General features: G+C 40.5%; 2 protein-coding genes across 6 annotated transcripts in view; both read right to left on the bottom strand.

The window, feature by feature from the left end:
• Positions 1-476: 476 nt before the first annotated feature.
• Positions 477-4,272, bottom strand: GP5 (glycoprotein V platelet). Its single transcript, XM_004444005.3, is given in 3 exon segments — positions 477-1,268; positions 1,270-2,503; positions 2,506-4,272. Coding segments are annotated over 3 exon segments (1,905 nt in total). The 5' UTR covers positions 3,092-4,272; the 3' UTR covers positions 477-1,183.
• Positions 4,273-7,421: 3,149 nt separating this feature from the next.
• ATP13A3 (ATPase 13A3) overlaps positions 7,422-20,942 on the bottom strand; it is an 85,236-nt gene continuing 71,715 nt past the window's right edge. For 4 of the 5 annotated variants that reach the window (XM_087439840.1, XM_087439838.1, XM_087439837.1 and 1 more), the window contains 3 exons: positions 19,393-19,473; positions 17,454-17,543; positions 7,422-10,884 (listed from right to left, as the gene is read on the bottom strand). In XM_087439840.1, the coding sequence (XP_087295966.1) occupies positions 10,690-10,884; positions 17,454-17,543; positions 19,393-19,473 (366 nt within the window). In that variant the 3' untranslated portion in view covers positions 7,422-10,689. The remainder of the gene's footprint in view (positions 10,885-17,453; positions 17,544-19,392; positions 19,474-20,942) is intronic. The other variant, XM_087439841.1, reaches the window with a different exon arrangement.

Here is a 20,942-nt window from a genome sequence, read left to right as displayed (position 1 = left end):
AAGTCAAGTGTCTTGCCCAAAGTCCCATGCAGTTAGTAAGTGGTGGAGCTGGGATTTGAACCCACAGTTGTCAACTCTCCAGCCCATGTTTTAACCACTGTGTCTCACAAGCGCAAACATCCAGTTAAAGCAACGAGGGTTTTACTGCTCTCAATTGGAATAAATGAGAACGTGATCCCAGTATAATAAACTAGAAACCAAGCTGATCATTACATTCATGAGCACCTGTCACATGTGAGGTGTTCCATAAATACTTGTGAAATGAGGTAGCGTTTATTTCCAGGAAATGAAAACCAACCCAGTGTCAAAATGACATACTTCACCCACGTAGGAAGCAAGCAGAAACTCAGAGACTACACAAACGCGCAGAGCAGGTCTTCACAGGCACACATACCAGGACTCTCGGAGTCAGTGGCCCCTCCCTGCCCCACACTCAGACCTCCAGGGGAGCTCCCAGTCCTCCCCGCAGTCTCTGTTCCCCCTGCCCTCCTGATGGCCCTCCTCCTGCTCCCTGGCACTCAGCCCAGACCCCAGGCTGCAATGGCTACTGTCACTGGGTGCTGAGCTCCTGGGGTAAGCTGTGTGTTCTTGATCTCTCAGCCTGTCACAGAGTGGGCTGACTCTGAAAACATGCAGCCGATGAATGGAGTCCAGCGCTCTCCCCAGTAGCCCGCAGATCAGAGATACATAAAGGGAGAAAAAAAACAGGACATGGGAAAGAACTGGAAGAGTTCTGCTTTTCAAACAAAAGTAGATAAAGAGAACCATCCATCCTTTCCCCCAGGAAAAGCCACCATCGCTTAGATAGCGTGTTCGTTGTATTCATTCATCTCACAAACATGTACCAGACACCTACAATGTGCAGGAGACAGGCCCTGGCCTGGAGTTGGCTGGCTCATTTGCACCCTTCCTCAGTAAACACTGAAGAGCCCCCCTGTCTCCACCAGGCACGGTGGGCACAGAATGGGCCAAACACAACCCGTGTCCCCAGGGGCACACAGTTGTGGGGCGGGGGGCAAAGCGGCAGTCACAACTGACAAATGTTAAGGTTCCTTCCGAGGAGAGGGAGCGGGGAGGGGGAAGACCCAGAGATGGGATGGTAGAGGAGAGGGGAATGGCAGCAGCCCAGCCCATCTGGATTCTCCCCAGAGCCACATCTGACAACACACTTGTCACGTTTCAATTAATTGCAAGGTTTTCCCATTGACTCAAACAAGAGCTCTCTGATTAATTTTCAAAAGAGCCGGCCGAGTTTAATCATAGCAAACAATGATCCCGGTTATTATGGCCTGAGTGGCTAAAAGCAGAAAATAAAGACCCCAGAACGGGCTATAGTCCTGACGCTTGCCCTCCGCCACCAGGTGGGCCCACGCCCAGGGTTCTGAGCTGCTAGGCACCAAGGCACGGCGGACGGAGGCCGCGAGCAGGGCCGGCTGGGTGGGGGCTTCGGGGGGGCTGTCCGCGGGAGAGTCGGGAGGCGGGCCCCGGGTGCTCGGGCACCCCGGGTCACCGTCCAGCAGGGCCCAGAGCGGCAGGCCGGCGCGCTGCCCCGGGCCGCGACACTGTGGGGGCTCCGCTCGGCCCACGAGGCCCGGGTGCTGCCGCAGCCATGCCAGGAAGGGCCGCAGGCCGCAATCGCAGCGCCAAGGATTGTGCCCCAGCAGGACCTCCGCCAGCCGCGGCAGAGCCTCAAACACGTCGCCAGGCAGGGTCTCCAACTGGTTGTGGTCGAGCTGGACCTCCTCTAGGCTGCTGAGGTCGCGGAAGAGCGCGCGGGGCAGGGCCCGCAGCCGGTTGTGGCGCAGCGACACTCGGCGCAGCCTGCGGAGGCCGCGCAGCAAGCCGTCGGGGAGCGAGGCCAGGCTGTTGGAGCGCAGGGCGAGCACCCGGAGCTCGCCCAGGCCCCGGAAGGCGCCCTCCGGGAGCGCGCTCAGACGCGGGCTCAGAGTCACTCCTAACACCTGCAGGCGGCTCAGGTTGCGGAAGGCGGCGGCGGGCAGGGTGCGCAGCCGGGTGCCGTTCAGCCACAGCTCCTGCAGGCCGGCCATCTCCCCGAAGAGCACCTCCGGGAGCTCTTCCAGAGGGTTCTCGAACAGGGTCAATACAGTCAAATTGTGCGAATGAAGAAAGAGAGCAGAGGGCAGGAACTCGAGGTGGTTTCTGGAAAGAGTCAAATAGCTCAGGTTTGGGAGCCGGTCGAAGGCACCAGGTGCGATTGAACGGATGTGATTTCTGTGGAGCTGCAGCTTCATCAGGGCGCGCAGGCTATTCAACAAACCCGAATCCAGAGAGACGAGCTGGTTCGAGTGGAGCAGAAGTCTCTCAAGCTTAGCCTGTGCCCCAAGCAATCCCTTGGGCAGGTGAGTCAAATTGTTTCCCGATAAATCCAATAATTTCAGGTTGCCCAGATTTGTGAAGAGGCTAGCAGGAAGGAAAGTGAGTTGATTTTGGTTCAAAAGGAGCTCCTGCAGATTAACCAGTTTCTGAAACATGTTTTGGTCTTTAGTTCATTGCGGTCCAAAAACAACTGTTCCAGGAGCACCATCTTATCCAATAGCGCGCGTGGAAGATGAGTGATCTTGTTGCGCGACAACCTCAGGGTTTTAAGATTTATCAGGTCGTTGAAGGTGCCGGGGGCAATGGCGGAAATGTGGCTTTCGGACAGCATCAGGCGCTGCAGGACGGTCATGCCGCTGAAACTGTCATTCTGCAAAGCACCGCGGCCCATTTGGAAGAGCTGGATGAGCGTGAGGTTGGTGGGCAGGCCGAGCGCGGCGATGAGCGCCACGTTGCCCCCGGAGCACCGCGCGTCGTCCCTGAAGACACACTTGCAGGCTGGCGGGCAGGGGAACGCCTGGGTGCGCAGGAGCCCGAGCACGGCGCACAGCAGGGCGCTCCGCAGCATGTCTGAAAAGGCAACAGCGGGAGGTCTGTGGGCAACACACAAGGGCAAACGCTCATATTCGATCTCGCAACCCTGCAGAGGCATGTCTCTTTCGCCAGGATTATCGCTGACTTTGAATGTTATCCAGATACCACTGAGTCCCCCTCTTCTTAGGAGTGCACATTTTCCTGGGTGGTGAAAAGACATTCCTTCTACACTACGAGGTCTCAATTCTTTTATTTTACTGATTTTCTACCTTCAGTTTAAAGCATTGAAATAAAGCGTTTTCAAGCTAGAGAACACTCAATACTTTAAAATCTTTACATAGAGGGAGTTAATTAGAATAATTATTCTCACATTCAAGCTGCAGACATCACAGAGCAGTGCCCCTGTGAAAACAGCCCTGCTCTTGATGTTATAACTTACCCAGGAGTGGCTCTAACCAACAGCCATGAAAGGAACAGCAAAGTCTGTTAAAACAGCAACCACCACCTGATCCCTTTGATCACCATCATGCTATAGCCACAGTACTGACTTACTCTACCAAACAATGAACACCCCAAAATAGGAAACACCTTGTGAGCCACGCTGAGAAAAGCAGGTGATACATACCGATCACTTCATGCCGTGCATTGTTCTCAGGGCTTTATTTAAATTAATTCATTTAATCCTTACAATAACCCTGTGAAGTAGGTACTATTATTATCCCGAGTTAAAAGAGGAAGAAACTAAGGCACAGAAAGTTTAAGTAACTTAGCCAAGGTCACAGAGCTAGAATTGGAGAGTAGTATTTCTGATTGAGCCATAAATAAGGAGCTATCATTTCGAAGATGCTTAATTAAAAATACTACTGAAATACATAGTATTGCTAATCTGCTAAAACAGTGTTTCCCAAACCGTTTCTTGTACTACATTTTATTTCGTATGTACACACAGACTAACCGAGCCCTCCAGTTGCCAATATTAACTTTTAAAATATTTGGCCTTACCTGAAATGGTGCTGTGCCCCAAAGCAACTGAAAGGCTTAGAGCTTTGCCTATGATTCGGCACTTTCCAAAGGAAGAGGGAGGTATCTTTGCATCCTGAGGATAAAGACTTTATCAGAAAAAAAGTCATGGAAAGGACCCTATCTCAGAGGGCATATTCTGGCTTTTAATGACAAATATCTTCACTGAAAAAGAGATCATATAACTTAAGTCCTACTGTCAAACTGGTAAGAGCAGGAGGGAGAGAAGCTTCTCCATAAATAGCACAATACCACTCTGTGATGCTGGAAAAGTTGAATGACACAGTTGGCTCAGGGCAGCAGCCCCGCCCCCAGATGGGCCACACTTCCTTTGGGTCTTCCTTTTCATGCCACAATGCCCCAGTTCTCTACTCCAGTATCCACCCCACCCCATGAATACTAAGGCTAAGAACATTCTCAAAGGCTCCACTCATCCTTTTTTCTTTCTAGGAATAACAAGGCTAAAAACATTCTCGAATATGTTCAACAATGGCATTACTGGGTTGAAGGGTGTTACATGTTTAAATTAACTTACGAATGTCAAACTGCTGTCCAAAATAGCTGTACTAATATATGATGCCACCTACCGTGTATGACAGTTCCTGTGACACACAGCTCTGCCCACACTGGAATTGATTTTTTAAATTGAACTTTTGCCATTCATATGAAACAATTGTCTCAGTATGGTTTTAATTTTTCATTTTCCCATTTAATTATGAACTTGAGCATCTTTCCATATTTTTAAGAGCCACTTGTACTTCATCTGAGAAATTAGGTTCTTTTCTTTTGCTTATTTTTCTACATGCAAAATGCTTATGTCTTTTAAAAAACTGCATTGTCAGCATTCTTTATATAATCTGGATACTAATCCTTCGCCAGTTAAAGGTGTTACAAAAAATCTTCAACTAGTTCGTGGTTTGCCTTTTCACCTTCCTTATGTCTTTTGATGGACAGACATTTTAATATAGGCAAAATTATCAATCTTTTGTTTTTTGTGTCTATTAAAATAAATCCTCTCCTGCCAACTCAGAAAAATATTCCCTTATCATGCCTCAAGTTTTAGTTTTGCCCTTTGCATTTAGAAAGGTCTTTGAACTGACTTTTGTGTATGATGTGAGTCCAATTTTATTTTTTTCCATGAGGATAACCAGCTGTCCTAGCCCCATTTATATATATCAATCCCTTCTTCCCTCAGAGCTACAGTGTCAGCACTGTCGTGAGCCAACATCTCATGAATGTGTGGGTCTTTTTCTGGGCTATTTGATAATCCCTACACCAACACAACACTGAAATAACCTTTTAATGTTTAAAGCCTGAAAATATCCAGTGTTTTATGAAGTGTAAAGAAATGGACCTTCTCATACTACACTGGTGGGAATATAAATTGGGGCAACTTTTTGGAGGAAAATTTAGTAATATCAACCAAATTTAAAATATACATATCCTTTGTCCAGCAGTTCCACTGCTAAAAATATACTCTATGGATATGGTCATTAAGACATGCACAAAAACACTTATTGCACGATTGCTTGTAATAGGAAAAAAAAAATGAAAACCTAAATGACCATCAGCAGGGAAGTAATCGTTTAAATTATGGTACCCATGCAATGGGATGCCTCGCATGGCTTTAAAAAGAACCAAGTCGAGCTGCAAATGCTGACATAAATTCTAAGATATACTGAATAACATAAAACAAGGGCAGTGTAGCATATAAAAGGGTATTCTATTTGAGCAGCATTTTTTAAACCATACTTATATGAGGATATATACATAAATATTTTTTATGGAACGATACACCCAAGAAACTTGAGTGCTCACCTTTTGGGGGAGAAACCAGGAAATAGTGGGCCTTCCTTATATTTATGTACCTTTGTGTGAGATTTGAATTTTTATTAAGCATGCTTATATCACTATTATTTTTTAAGAAACTTTAATGCAAAAACAAAGTGATTTGGAAGGGAAATGGCATCATTTAAGAAAAAAGGTAAGAATACAGGTATTAAAAAAAATACTGAGACAAGTCAATGCTTGATTTGTGAAGGAATAAAAACACCAACCTCTGGAATTATTGCGTGGTACAGCAAAAGTTGTTCTTAAATTATTTTACCCAGGTTGGGAGAGAAGTCCTCCCATCCATGAGACTTGCAGATGTTGTAGAAAAGGCACTGAAATCCAATCAGCCTTTGATGCAGCCAGATGCAGTCAAAGCCCAGTAAATGCTGCACTGAGTGAAATGATCCTCTAAGTCATCAGCCCTAAACCACAGGGAAAGCCACTGCCTCTGCCAGGTGTCGTGGGGGGTCTCTTTCGGCTCTGATCAAGGGAAGCAACTCCAGAGCCCAGAACAGCTACTCCGATGACCCAGTGAGTCAGCTGTGCACACCAGGCGAAAGGCCTCTCGCCCATGAGAATGCCAGGGAGCCAGAGTGACCGAGGGACTGGGGAGAAGTTCTGCGGAATAATCAGAGTAAAACTTCCGAGTTCAATTCTGGTGAAGCTTCCTTAGCCTCTTTCCCCAGGAAGACCTCCAATCAGAACAGCCTCCAAGTTCTTTTCTTTGAAGAGATTAGGACACTCCTATTGCCCAGGAAGGGAAAACTGGCGATGGAGGCTGCAGACAGTGGAGAAACACTGTGAGTCCATCCACTGAACAAATGGACAAGGTACTGACAAGTATTTTGAGCAATGAAGTTGAAGGCTCCAGTGTTTCAGGACCTTTAGATTTTGGACCCATGAAACGGGTCAGAAATCTGCTGTCCTAAGGGGCAGCTTCTATATAAGTCACAGAAGCCTGGCCTATGGGGTTTGGCCATTCAAAGGCGGGTGTCTGCCCGGATGAGATATGCTTTTCCTCCTCCGTAGGGGAGACTCAGAGGCTATGGCACAGCAGGGACCTCTCTGCACTTACGGAGTAACCACAACCCCAACTTTGAACAGGGACAGTCTCACTCAAACTCCTAGAACTCCCTCTGTCCTTCTGTAATATACACTCAGAATAAAGCAGCTGGCCATGATGGAGGGGGAAGAGGAAGGAGAAAAACTAGGAGGCTGTGGGGACATGATCGTTTGCTACACAAACCACAGTGAACGGAAACAACTTAGGTTCAGACTAGGCCTTCAGACCACCCAATCCACCATCCCACCACAGTGAGCCACACGGACCACAGAGAAGACACCAGCTCCTGTAGAACCCACAATACCAGGGTACCATGTCTTACATGGTATTGATCCTTTGGTTTGATCTTCCCAATTATTAATTTGTAAGTCTCTAGTCTGACATTACATCATTTCCCTCAGACCTCCTGACACTTCATATTTGGCTCTACATTGATTCTGACTAATGGGTTTCCACCGGATGGTCACAGACATGATGTATGTGGAATGTAGTACTTATTTCCTTCAAAAATCCAAAGTTTAAAAAAACAGAAAAAAAAGAAAGAAATGGAAAAGTATTAAGCAGGAAAATAAATCTAGAGAGGGCAGTATTCGAATAAAAAGCAAACAAATGTATAAAGACACAGAAAAAAAAATGTTATTCATTTAAATTTTTATTTTGAATAGCTTCAATCAAAAAAGATTTCATAAGGTTATTTACAGTGAATGTACAATTATGACATATGCCTTTTTGACATCAGGGTACCATTCTTGAGCAGCAATACAATTTTAAAAATATAAAGATGCAGTATCATTTCTGATATAAAGTTACTTTAAAAAAAATCCAAAGTCTTAGGGAATTCACAAATCATAACAGGAAATAACTAATTAATTTAATGTGCACATAATTACCAAATTTTAATACATTAAAAATATGTGTAAATGCCCACAGACTGTACAAAAATTAACATCCCACATTTTGTTAAAAGTGCCCAACCACCACCCACCATAAATATACAAAGACCTATTTTCAGATATGTCAAAGCTGCAGGCATGAAATCTTAGAATGTTTTCTAAAGCTTGAATTTTGCTCTTCTCTGGATATCATGTCTATAGCCGTTTTGGGAACAGAATACATAAACACTGATATATTATTTACCATGCCTTGAAACTGTGCAGTATTTTCAAAAACATGGGAAACAAAAATAAATAGAGTAAAAACTGCAACAGTTTTGCTTAAATGCAAGTGCAATTTGGAAAGCTTTCGAATGTAAGGATTATAAAACTAATACAAAAAGTATTTGTTTTGTTGTTGGCTTAGCCACTTTTATTCAAGCATTGTTTGCAGCATTGCTTTACAGCAGTTGGTGCTAGAAGATACAAAACATATAGTTACTACTATTTATATATTTGAGGGAGAAAAAAAACTTTAAACAACCCTGAGGGAGACACACATTAAAAATCCTGTTATTTATTTAAAAAGTTAAAAAGTTACATATCATTATTTAACAATTACTTTCTTGGACATTTCTGTCCTTTAAGTATGTGCATAAATAAAACTTAAATCGGCAATATTTATTCATCTTAATACATCAAAATAATATATATACAGATTTTAAAATTTAGGTCTGTATACACTCAAATAATTTAATGTGAAATTCAGAACCAAAATTACTATGTAATGGTGACCTACAGAGAGAGGATTCAGTCTACCTATGGCACTGAGTAGGACCCACACCTAGACTCACAGACATTCTTCAAATAGCATTCTGGAAGCCATCAATTACAAATTTGAATGACCCACTTCGTCTATGTTCAAATCTAACTTCCTAAATGCTTTTCCACCTACCTAAAAACCTCATTCCTTTGAAAATAATATGGACAGATGAGATATAAAACCCTTATAAAATCTAAATGTTAAAAAAAAGGGAGGGTGTCAAAAATATAGCTCTTTATGATTATGCTCTTAAAGATGCTAAATACAATCTGATAACTGGATTTTTAAGCTGCTACTTAGCAATTTAATTATATGCTTCAGTATTTAAATCAAAGAATAAAATTTACAATTCTGGGAAATTACTCAAGAATAACACTTGTACATATAGAAAATGAATGTGGAAATTATAAAACAATCAAGAGAATAAGTAACTATAGAAAACAGTGCTAATTCACAGCTCAAGAGGTCTAAGATGCATAGCTTCATAGAATCATTCATGGAACAATTGTTCTTATCATCTAATGTGTATTTATATTGTATCATACTTTTTGATGGAAAACTTCAATTATATTTTTGTAAGAATCATCAGTGGCAATAGCAATTAACAGTGATCCTGAGTGTAACTTACATTTTTCTACAGTTACCAAATATCATTCAGGTCTCTGCAGCATAAAAAATGAGAACCATTTGGTTCTACGGTTCTGGGTAACATTTGATAAATTGGTAAATATATATCAGGACAATAATGATCAGCTAGTGGAAAGCACAAGCCTGCTACTGGTTAAGGAGGAATATAGGATAACGTCACATAGTTTTAGTAGTTTAGTATCCATCTTACAGCAATATCAGTTTCCTTGTTTATCATAACTGTGGGCTTTGCCAAGCTGCTGGATCTTACCTATAGAGGCATTTTTAAAGTTAATTGTGTTGAGAATTTAAACATTAACCAGGCAAAACAGAAAGGTGAAATATATTTTCCATATTTCTTTTGGCTCAATGAACGTCTCTTCTTTAACTGTATATCAATTTTTTTTCTCCCAGAAATTTCCACAACCAAATATGCTCATTTGTAACCATCCAATCCAAAATAGGTAAGCTCTGACCTCTGGCGCCACCTAATGGCATAAAACAAACTCTCATCAAGTTCATATTGCTTTGAAAAAACAGCAGTCATTCAAAAACCACTCATATTTAAAGCCTCATTATTGATAGGAGAGACATACATCAAACCTTAAAAATTTCAGGAGGTAAAATTCTAACTCAAAAAACTAAAAACAACAAAAAACAACTCACTATTATCCCATGTCTTTAGGTAATTAAAGACGTAGAAGAAAATATTTAAAATAATACAAAACCTGAGAGAAAAAAACAGGTATGAAAAGATACTAGAGACAGATCTACATCTACTGCCAAAAGAAATAACCTTTTTTTCCTAGTGAAAAAGGTTCTACAACATTTAACTGAAGCAAATTATACTACCGACACCAGATATAGCACAAGATCCATTTCATAGCTCTGAGGGACATCTCAAGAAGGCAGTGAAGCACCTTGCTGATTAGAAAAATAAAAACCCAGGCAGTTTGTACAGAAAATATAAAACCATGAATGGAAATTACCTGAGTTGTTCTATAAGCAACACCATAAAACTCACTCCTAACTCTAGGCTATCCAAGGGAACTGGTGTATGTTTATAGAGAATTCTGTGGGAGAAATATTGGAATCAAATGAAAACAGGCTTTTCTACCTATTTTCACTGGAGGCCAATTAACACCCTTTTTATTTATCAATCGCAAATTTAGGGCCTGTATATAAATGAGGACTTTTTCTAATAAGGGGGTTGTGAAAATAAATTTAAAGGTATAAACTAGGTCTCAAAACTAATGTCTAAAAACCTACCAAATACCAACTTTCTTCTGTACCCTATATAAAGAGTATCACTGAGGTGACAAGAAAATTCTGGAAATATATATAATATTTAGAATTATTGAATGAAGATACAGGACTTGGCGGACTGATTAATTTAACTGACAGGCCAATCATTTTTCTGCTTTAAGGAGAAAAAAAAAAAAAAAAAGCCTCTCCAATCAGCTACTATATCAGAAGGGACATAAACTGAAATGATGCCATTCTGACACACAGGATCAGAAAGTCCTAAAGTTATGTTCTCCTCGATACTGCTACAGCACACCACTGAGACTGAGGAACTGCTATGTGATGGTGATCTGACAGGATCCGTTCCCCTGAGCGAAGGCTTTCGCTTCTGTCGTCGTCTGAGGTCTGGGTGGCCATTCCGGATCAACCGAGAGCTCCTGAGCCAGGCGCATGTACTTCGCCTTTGGCACCTTCTCTCTAAAGTGCAGGGCCCAGGACGAGAAGCATTTTGCCCACCAATCCATCGACTCCTAAGAAAATAAGGAAAAAGAAGCACACTCCAGTAGATGAAGGGCTGGCGGTTTTTAACGAGTTGGTTAAAGCATAGTACTTTCACAGCACAGAAAAATAAGAGGAAATGACTTCTGAGAACAAATGAAAAAAAATTCATGTATTAAAAAAGTCAGCTTTCAATTATTTAGGAACACATTATTTTTTAAGGTTAGATTTTTAAATTGTCAATGTAGTTTACTTCACTTTATATTTACTTTTATGTACCTATCTATCCTCTTGTATATGGATAAATTTCTAAAATAACTTGCAGACATGGATTCTTTGAAAGAAAGTTATTCTTTCAACTCTTCAGAAAGAGAAAACATTTTTAATATTTAATATGGAAACCCTCATACTCTATCCCAAACCATCTTTTGGCATTATTGCTCCTAGCAACTTAGCCACTTGATCATTTTTGGAAGAAAGGAGTGTAAAAATATCACTGTTACCGTTACTATCACCTTTCAAAACATGAAGCATGATGTTAATACTGTTAGGTCAAAATTAGAACTTAGATCATGTTTAATGTCAATCACTTCTTTTAAAGCCAAATTCTCATTAATATAAAAAAAAACAATTTAATTTCATAATGATGGTTTCCCCTGGTGCTCCACAATTGGAAAGACGTACATAGAAAGGTATAAAGCAAGTACTATTTCTTAGTATTATTTCATTATAAAAAGCTCTGCTGTCACTGAAATCCTTCTGGTCAATCCTGATGTTTTCAATGAATGTGATTTTAGATAAATAATTCTTGAAGAACAAGAAAGCAGAGTCTGTGGTTATTGTACAGAAATGTAAATTCAACAGAGGCCCTCAGAATTCATCTTAACTGAAATTGGAAGTAAATGAAATAAAATTAAATGACTATACCAAGACCTGTAGTTACATTCACCTCAAAGAACAGTCAATTTTTAATTATTTTGGTTGTTGCTTCCCCAAAGCAAAATTTGAATCCCAGGTTGTTTTGTTTTGCCATCAACATATAACCCAGGCTGCAACTAGGTCTGATCTCAACTGAAGTCATCTCACAAAATAGAAGCATAACGTAACTGCGACAGGCATTCTAACATTAACACCCAAAATATCTTCATGATCAAGAAAGGCAAATTTGCTATGACACATATATTTTGAAACATATGTTTCTAAACTGGCCAGTGGAGAACAGCAGAAATACTTTAAAATGAAAACTCTCAATCTTTTTCATAGTTGGACTTGGTAGGTCTTCTCATCTTATTGAGACAACCACCAGGAAGCTACTAGTCTTTCCTTCCCCAAGACTGTGGGGTGGACACGTGGCGGCACTGAGAGCATGGGAAACAGTAACTAAGTGCTTTTAAAGGTCTTCCGGTTTACTCTGTCAGCAAAACACAGCACACGCTGCACTGCCTCCAAGAAGTTACAGGCAAAAATTGTGGTCACAAGCTATATGAGATCCGGGGTTGGGGGGAGAAAATTCAAATTCAAATTCAAATTAAGATTTGAAGATTATTCCTTTAGTAGCCTCTTTATTGTCATAGCTAAAAAGAGTTATTACCACCACTTTAAAGAAGTCCACAAGAAAATACTTAGCATTAGGATACAGAAGAGATTAGATATAGGATTCTTCACCTGATTTAAATAATAAATATTCCTTTCCAGTGTAGGCACATACACAACAAACTTTAATATTTCATCTGAGATGATGGCTCACTACTTGGATCTATCTTTTTCCCAAGGTGTTTAAATTCTTCAATCTAATTGCCGAGAAGATCATTGTTCCTAAATCAATCTGAAAGCTGTCATTTTTATTTTACGGCATGTGGCACTGTTAAAGGATCAAAGGAAAAGGCTAATAATGGTGAATGCTGACTTTAAAAAAAAAAACAAAACAGAAACATAAAGGCTTTGTCTGTCCAGAGGAGCTGGCTGGATTGAAGGGCAATGCACAGCAGGCTGAGTTACAGAAAGTCACAGTCAAGCATATTCAAATGTAAGACATACACACACATATCTATATCTAAACCCGCTGTTCCCTACCTGTGGAAAGCGAGGCAAGCAATAAAATTAAAACTAATTTCATTGCAAACAGAATCACAATCGAATAGTATTCTTTTCACACTAAGGTGCATGTTTAAAAAAAATCCTCATGTTCCTATTAAAAGTAAGGTACACTTATGATTTAGAAAAAACAAGTTACAAGGAACACTGGGGATCCCCCTTCCACTGTAATTAGAAACATATTTTGTTCCTATACCCTCACCTGTCCCAAATATCATACATACAAAATACACTGTAGGCAAGCATAGGCCTGTTAGTTTACAACATAAACATACCATACACATCCACAAACACAACAGAATTCACAGGGACAGAAAGTAAAAGGTGCTATACAGGCATGCTGCATGAGAAATCAATCAAGGGAGCAATGATGGTGGCAAGAGGAGAAAGGCAGGCACTGAGCAACAAGAAGGTGAAGAGGGGAGATCGCAGGGGCTTAGAATGAGCACTTGGGTCTCCTCGAACATCCAGGCATAAGTCCTTGAAGCAGGAGAACACAGGAGCCAGAGCAACTGGATCTCTTGGTTTGCTCCTGAAAGGAATGGTTAAATAACCAGGTGTGTCCCTCAGAGAAGGGAAAGAGGCCACCACAGTCCAGCAGGGAAACCACAAAGAACTTTCAAAGAGATCTACAACTAAAATTCTCCTGCTTCTAAAGACCATTCCAAGCTGTTCATTCTAGAAGCCCAATGCCAGTTTACTCTTAGCAGTGTCTTTTAGGAAATGTTTTCATGGGTAGCAGGTGAAATATAAAGCCATGCTTGTGGGAAAAAATGTCATAATAGTACTGTGGTTTTCATAAAAGTCTTCTTCCATACCAATCCTGAATATATAACAAATGAAGACAATCAGAATTAGCCTTCTATCTCAATGCTAAGTGGCATAAACACTACAGCTAACACTTGGATTTTTCCCCAAAAAAGAAAATATAATTAGGCACAGATCCTCAGGCAGGATCAAACTACACAATGGTATGATACTAGTTCCACATCTACTCTGACAACCTTGGTTTACCAGACACAGGATAGGCACAAACGCTTCTTAGAGAACATACAGCACAGATCTTGTCAAACAGATGATAGTGCCCTCCACTGAAAATTTTCATTCAGTAGGTTAAGGGAGGCGTTCAACACATTTTTGATGAAGATCCTTGCTCAAAAATCACTGATATATAAAGAATCTTTTTTTGTCAGAGAATAAGTATTAACATTTGGGGCTGCTAAAGAACATTGTAGTAAAAAATATTTAACTACATTAAAGTTTTAACTTTGATTATTTGCAAATAATTTACTTAATTTGTTTTCAGTTTGATTCAATAGAAATTTACTGAAGCCACTGAGCATCAATAAGAAAAATTATCACTATGGGAAATAAATTACTATTGTAAAAATCCTTCTTGTTATCTAAATTAGGTAAGCTGCATGAATGCTCACCAGACCAAGTAGAACATGATGTCCAAAATGTCTACTATTACATAAAATGACACACAAAAGTTCATTTGGTCTTTAAAGAAGAGACGGAGGCTTTCTGGTATAGGAATATTATGGTCTGGGTCCAGATAAACCTGAATCTGAAACCAGTTCTAACACTGTTTTCTCATCTGTGAAAATTGGGATAGAAACTAAAGACATTCCTATCTCTTAAGGTTGTTGTAACAATTAGAGAATTTATACAAAATGCCTCACACAGTGTCTACCATAAAAAGTAAGTATTGATAACAGCAGCTATTGTTAGTCTCCATTTTGTCATTTGATTGTTATATTAGTCTACATCTCTATGGCCCCATCAATGATATCTGTGAGGCAGTGTGGTATAGTGGAAAAAATGCTCTTCTTGAAATCAGAAACCCTGGTTTCAACCCCCAACTCTGCCATTTATTAGATGTATAACTTTGGCAAACTGACTGAATGCTGTTTCTTTATGTGTAAAATGAAGCTAGAAATACCCTAAGACTGGGGGGATCCTGCAGGCGTTGTATAGTGTGCCTTGTAGATCAACAGATATTTTGGACATGGTTACTAGACATTTCCAGATGAGGTTCTTGACTCCCCAACCCAACTGTCTAAGACCTGGAGCCTAGTCCAGGGTCTCTAGCTTTGAAACTTTCAACCCAACTCAATGGTCCCTGGGTCTATATGGTAAGGAAGGAAAAGAAGAAACAGGGCTCTTCCTCCCACAACATTAATACAGAAGGTGGGGACTTGCAGTCCGAGAAGACCTCATAGGAGTCTCGGTAGAAAGAGCACAGAATGAGCAGGTGTGGAACAGGAGCTTGTGGCGAGGGAGAATTACGGCAGCCACACAAATCCTCCTGGAGCAGGTCACTCGCATCTTGACTTTCTTTTTCACCTTATGGTCAGGGTTTCAACCTCGGCACTACTGACATCTTGGACTAGCCATTCTCTGTTGTGAGGGGCTGTCCTGTGTACTACTGTAGGATGTTTATTTAGCAGCATCCTTGGCCTCTACCCACTATATGCCAGTAGCGACACCATTCCCCCACCACCTGTGACAACCAAAAATGTCTCCAGATACTGCCAGATGTCTCCTGTGGGTAAGAGGATTGCCCCTGATGGAGAACCACAACCTTAGGGTAATATGACTGACTGACTGGTTCTCGAAGAGTCACAAATATGAACAGTGAAACCACATTACACATACAAGTGTCAGAAGATCAAAGTAGATCATTCTACGCAGAGACGTTATAAGGAGTCTCTTTTCTAAAGCCAATAATTTTAAAAATGTTTTCTTAATCCTGACCATAGGAATTAAAGACTGCACTTCTCGAAGACTGAAATGTCTTGACTGAAACCATTCTCAGAACCGGTAAATATGGGGCACGCTTGGGCTACCTGCTCTCGACCACTCTCTCCCTTCACACTCCCCTGAGCACTTCAGAAGTAGGACTTCACATGAAAGACACAAACTCTTAAAAATAACAAGGACAGGTACTGGTTAACAAATATTTAGAAAACAGAGATTTAGCAAATGATAGCATTTTATGCTATTTAATTTTGATTGAAAAGTGAGGAGGGATTTCCAATTCAAATACTTTAAAGGAGCTTTGATACCCATTTTTGACTAAACTGGACTATACCTCCTCTTCAGAACCTGCATTCCCTGTTTAGATCATCACTGGCCTGTTGAATAGTCAGAGATCTTTATGGAGAAGATGAAAACTCAATGTAAATGTTCTCCTCAGCTTAGGGGCCTTGGCCATACAAGTATTTCATATGAGGTCTGACGATACGAGCCAAAGTTAACCCTCTGAAGTCATGTAGTGAGGTAACCAAAAGGAAAAAAATACAGGCACAGAGGCCTGAAGGACTTGAGCCCCTGACACAGCTCTGGCCATACCCACTACTAGGGACACTGGGCACCACCCACACTGCTTTGAGAAAAAGAAAATGAAGCTGATTCCAGACTCATCCATCATTACAAAACTAGCACTATTCACCACAAAGCATTAGGAAAGGAAATGGCACTTTACAGGACCTCTTTTAAAGCAATCCTGTGACATTATACCGGGCCTCAAGCCTGTTGAATTACCTAAATAAAGCTCAGGAAGCTGCTGCTTAGTTAAAAAAAGGCTAAAAATAAGTGAGGGACCCAACTTTAAATGCCAGAGAATCCTCTTGAACTCTGCAAGCTTCCTTGTGGCTCAGAACTCACATTGTAAAGCACAGCACCCATCCACAAACAGCAATGGGTCAGATAATAAGGGCTGAGACTGTATCTTGTCAAGTTCTCTGTACCCATAAGGTGGCTCAGAGCTGTGATTCAACGGTATCGGTTTAAAAAATAAGACTGACCTATATCTTCTATGCAGAACTATAGTTCAACATCCTAACACCAGGAAAGGAGTTTTATCCATCTGTTTCTCTTCCTGTTTTACCACAGAGCTTGCATATCTTTTGAATAATAGGCTACTTAATGGACCCAAAAAGTCAAAAGTCATAAGCTATGGTTTGTATAAAAATAAGTAATGTCTCTCTGAAAATTTTCCTGAATGATGAGAGATATATGTTGGGGAAAGCCAAAAAGCCACCCAAAATTAAAGCCCAGTAACTGACAAAAAATTAGACATAATTTCTCAAAATTCTGATCTTTGGACACTGATCCACGAAGAAACAATTCCCATTTCATAACTCCATTTATATGACCTCAATTTAGCTTCTAATGGGACTCATGAAAACCAAAAATATAAAATTTAAACCAGACAGAAATATGGAAAAATTAACTCTCCCCACTGAGGACAAGACTTTTACACACATAGAAGATAAGGATTGGAATGGAAAAGAGACTTATGAAATTTACCAAGTCCTGAAAAGCCTGGTACAAATGTTTGCCATGAATTTTCTAGGACTCCTTATAAGAAATGAAATGCCAGGCATAGGTAAAAAGGTTAAAGCAACACACAACAGAATATCACCCTAAGAAGGAAGAGGACACAACTAAAACAGCCTAGATACACGTGAAGAATTGAGAGTAATTGCTGATTCCCAACCTGTGGTGGCTGTGTGGTGGTGAAGCGATATTCTCCTTGTTTGTCTCGATTGAACACAACTTTCCAAAGGACCATGTCAAGGAAGAAGTTCTGAGAGATATTCCAGTGAGTTAAGAATTAAAAATGACTAAGTCATTTTTTATTAACGTGCACATTTAAAAAGGGTCACACAATGCTGCATCATTAGCGAAAAACATGATTTCGTTTTCACATAAAGAATTCCAGTTAATATTGCAAAAGGATAAAGAAAAGCAACAGGACTTTTGTAACAAATATAAATCATCATCAAATTCTTGATAAAAACTCTCCTAAATTTTCCACAAAAGATGGCTTTTGTATGAATCCTCAGGTCTTTCCCATATTAAAATAATGCTTATAATCTGAAGTCTTTTTCTCAACAATGAGTTATTTCCACTGAATTAATATATAATATTAATGCTATTTCTATATATAGCTACATCTATAAATGAATATGATTTCAGAGTCCAACACAAATAATTCTTTTGATAGTGAGCAAGAATAATAAATTAACAGGAATTATAAAAGGATTCCCTAAAAATTCCGTGTTTTTAAAAAAATTTTATCTTAACATTTGAGTGAAAAGATGAACGCATACTATAGAAAAAGAAAAGTTTTTAAAATACAGTATCTTGGATGTGCTTTCTAGTGTCCATAAAATAGCAAAAATGCATTCCACTGGGCAACTCAAAAAGATCAGTACTATAATATCCGTCCTGCCCACTATATGGCCCAAATTTAAATACCAAGTCATCTTTTAAAAAGATAACAAATTAAGCATAATTTCCAAGTCTAGAACTATGAGCACGAAAGTATACATATTTCCCCACAAATTACCTAACTTTAATTCAAAAGCCTACACGGGCCGGCCCCGTGGCTTAGTGGTTAGGTGCGCGCGCTCCGCTACTGGCGGCCCGGGTTCGGATCCCGGGCGCGCACCAACGCACTGCTTCTCCGGCCATGCTGAGGCCGCGTCCCACATACAGCAACTAGAAGGACGTGCAACTATGACGTACAACTATCTACTGGGGCTTTGGGGGTGGGGGGGAAGGAGGAGGATTGGCAATAAATGTTAGCTCAGAGTCGGTCTTCCTCAGCAAAAAAAGAGGAGGATTAGCATGGATGTTAGCTCAGGGCTGATCTTCCTCACAAAAAAAAATAAAGCCTATGCTATGAAACCCCTAACTTAAAAATAACAACTGTATCTCCTTCTTCCAATTCATATATTGCTACTGTAGGAGTGAATTATAATAGTTCTGAGAACGGACAAAACTTTATTAATAAGCAGCAAATGAGAACTTACTAGCTCCTTTAGAGAAGCTGACCGAACAGCAATCCTAACAAGAGAACAACTATACAATATACAATGGATCAAAGAGTACTTAAGACTTCTAGAAGAAACTTGAAAGTAAATACCAAGGAGGAAGTTCCAGTAATCAATGCTGAGATTAGGTAAGTTCATAATGGTCATTATTTTATACTTTCAGTAAGCTCTCTTATGATTAATATTCACTACACTTCATGGAGAAAGCCCCCCTCCCTTTCCTTCCCTAAATGGGAGATTTTACTGTTCATCACAGGACTGGCGTGGTACCTGCCCACTCTGATTTCATGGCCACTGGTTTACCAGTTTATGTGCCACCTGAGCTCCAATCTTCTCTCCTTTCTTTCTATCACTACTTTTTACTACCTCACTGCTTATCTTCTCCTATCTATATGAGTGCAGCTAAATCATAATATTAATATAACTACTATCAGTTCATGAAAAAGATCAGAAGAAAAGGCTAAATGAATTTAACTAAAATGAAACTGAAACTCTGTGTGGGCTTCCACAATTTACCTCTCCTTTTCCCCCATTACCATTAAATCACCAAGAATCCTAAAGCAGCAAGGTAGCCATTTGATTATCTGATGTGCTTACCTCCATCATGATAGACACAAGGGCATTGACAAGAACAATGATGAGCATAGTTACACGCCACTGATACGGCACACACACTATCTGTAAGACAAAAAGATTTAAGTTAAAATTGTAGTACGCAGTTAGCATTATATCATAATTTCCAAATTTACTGAAGTCCTATTATGTACCAAGCACCTTCACATACATTATCTACTCAGTCCTCAACAATGCCACAAGGTAGATATTATATCCACTTTTCAGATGATAAAACTCAAAGTATAAGTAACTCAAGGTTAAAAAAAAATACATTAAACTGGCTGAGCTTAGAGTCAAATCCTATTCACTCAGACTCAAAAGCCCTTGTTCTACAAGATCATGAATTTCTAAAAGTCCCTATTTTTAAAATAAAACCCTGTCTTTAAACAATGAGGCAGATACTGATCTAATAATCAAGTATTATTCAAAACTCTACACTGCTATAAATTCATAAAAGAACTACCCAGATCAATTTAAGAAATACAATCTAAGTTTTCACTTTAAAATCTGTGATTAATTTCTAAGGCCTAAAAAATAGATTAAAAAAAATCCCATTAATGCATTCATCCTTTTAGTCAGCAAATATCTGCTGAGTCCCTAAGAGACTGTGCTAGGTGCTGAGCAGAGATATGACCTAATGTCTTAGAGAAACACCTACAACTCCAGCAAGAAGGATCTGAGGGGTGAAGACTGCAACGGGGATCCACGCAGAGACGATGGCAGCCTGATGAGAGTGGTGCATGGCATAATAAGAAACAATATTTGGTCTCCGTTCCTGATTCCTGACACAGAGCTCTCAAAACTCTTGTAATTTCCTGAGTGATGAGGGTGACAGGAGCATCTTACACAGAGCTTCTAAAGCCCCTGGAATTTCCTGGGTATGAGGAGTGTTTTTTGTTCTAATGAGGCTACTCTTGGTGGGCCCCTGGATAGCTTCAGGATGGGGGCTGGTCACCAGAAAGACTAAGCCACAATTAGAAGTTTGGAACTTTCAGCTCCACTGCCCCATCCTCCAGGGAGGGAAGAGGGGCTGGAGACTGAATTAATAACTGATTGTGCCTATGTGATGATGCCTCCATTAAAAAATCCCTAAACTACCAGGTTTGGAGAACTTCTGGGTTGATCCATGTGCTGGGAGGGTAGTGCATCCCAACTCCACAGGGAGAGAAGCTCCTGCACTCAGGATCCTTCCAGACCTCGCCTATGTACCTCTTTATCTGGCTGGTCACCTGTACCTTTATTATATTCTTTACAATAAACTCGTAAGCATAAGCAAGTGTTTCCCTGCGTTCTTTGCACCATTAAAGCAAATCATCAAACCTGAGAAGAGGGTTGTGGGAACCCTGATTTATAGCTGGTTGGTCAGAAGGACAGGTGACAACTTGGGACTTGCACCTGGCGTCTGAAGTGGAGGGATAGTCTTGTGGGACTGAGCCCTTAACCCGTTGGGTCTGCACTAACTCCACGTAGTTAGTGTGAGAACTGAATTGCAAGGTACCGAGTTGGTGTCCAGAGAATTGGAGAACTGGTTG

The sequence above is a fragment of the Ceratotherium simum genome, chromosome 15 (genome assembly GCF_057802395.1).
Source record: "Ceratotherium simum simum isolate JZ-2026a chromosome 15, ASM5780239v1, whole genome shotgun sequence".
Classification (NCBI taxonomy): Eukaryota; Metazoa; Chordata; class Mammalia; order Perissodactyla; family Rhinocerotidae; genus Ceratotherium; species Ceratotherium simum.
Note: the sequence above shows the minus strand (reverse complement) of the source record. Positions and strands in the feature narration are given on the sequence as shown.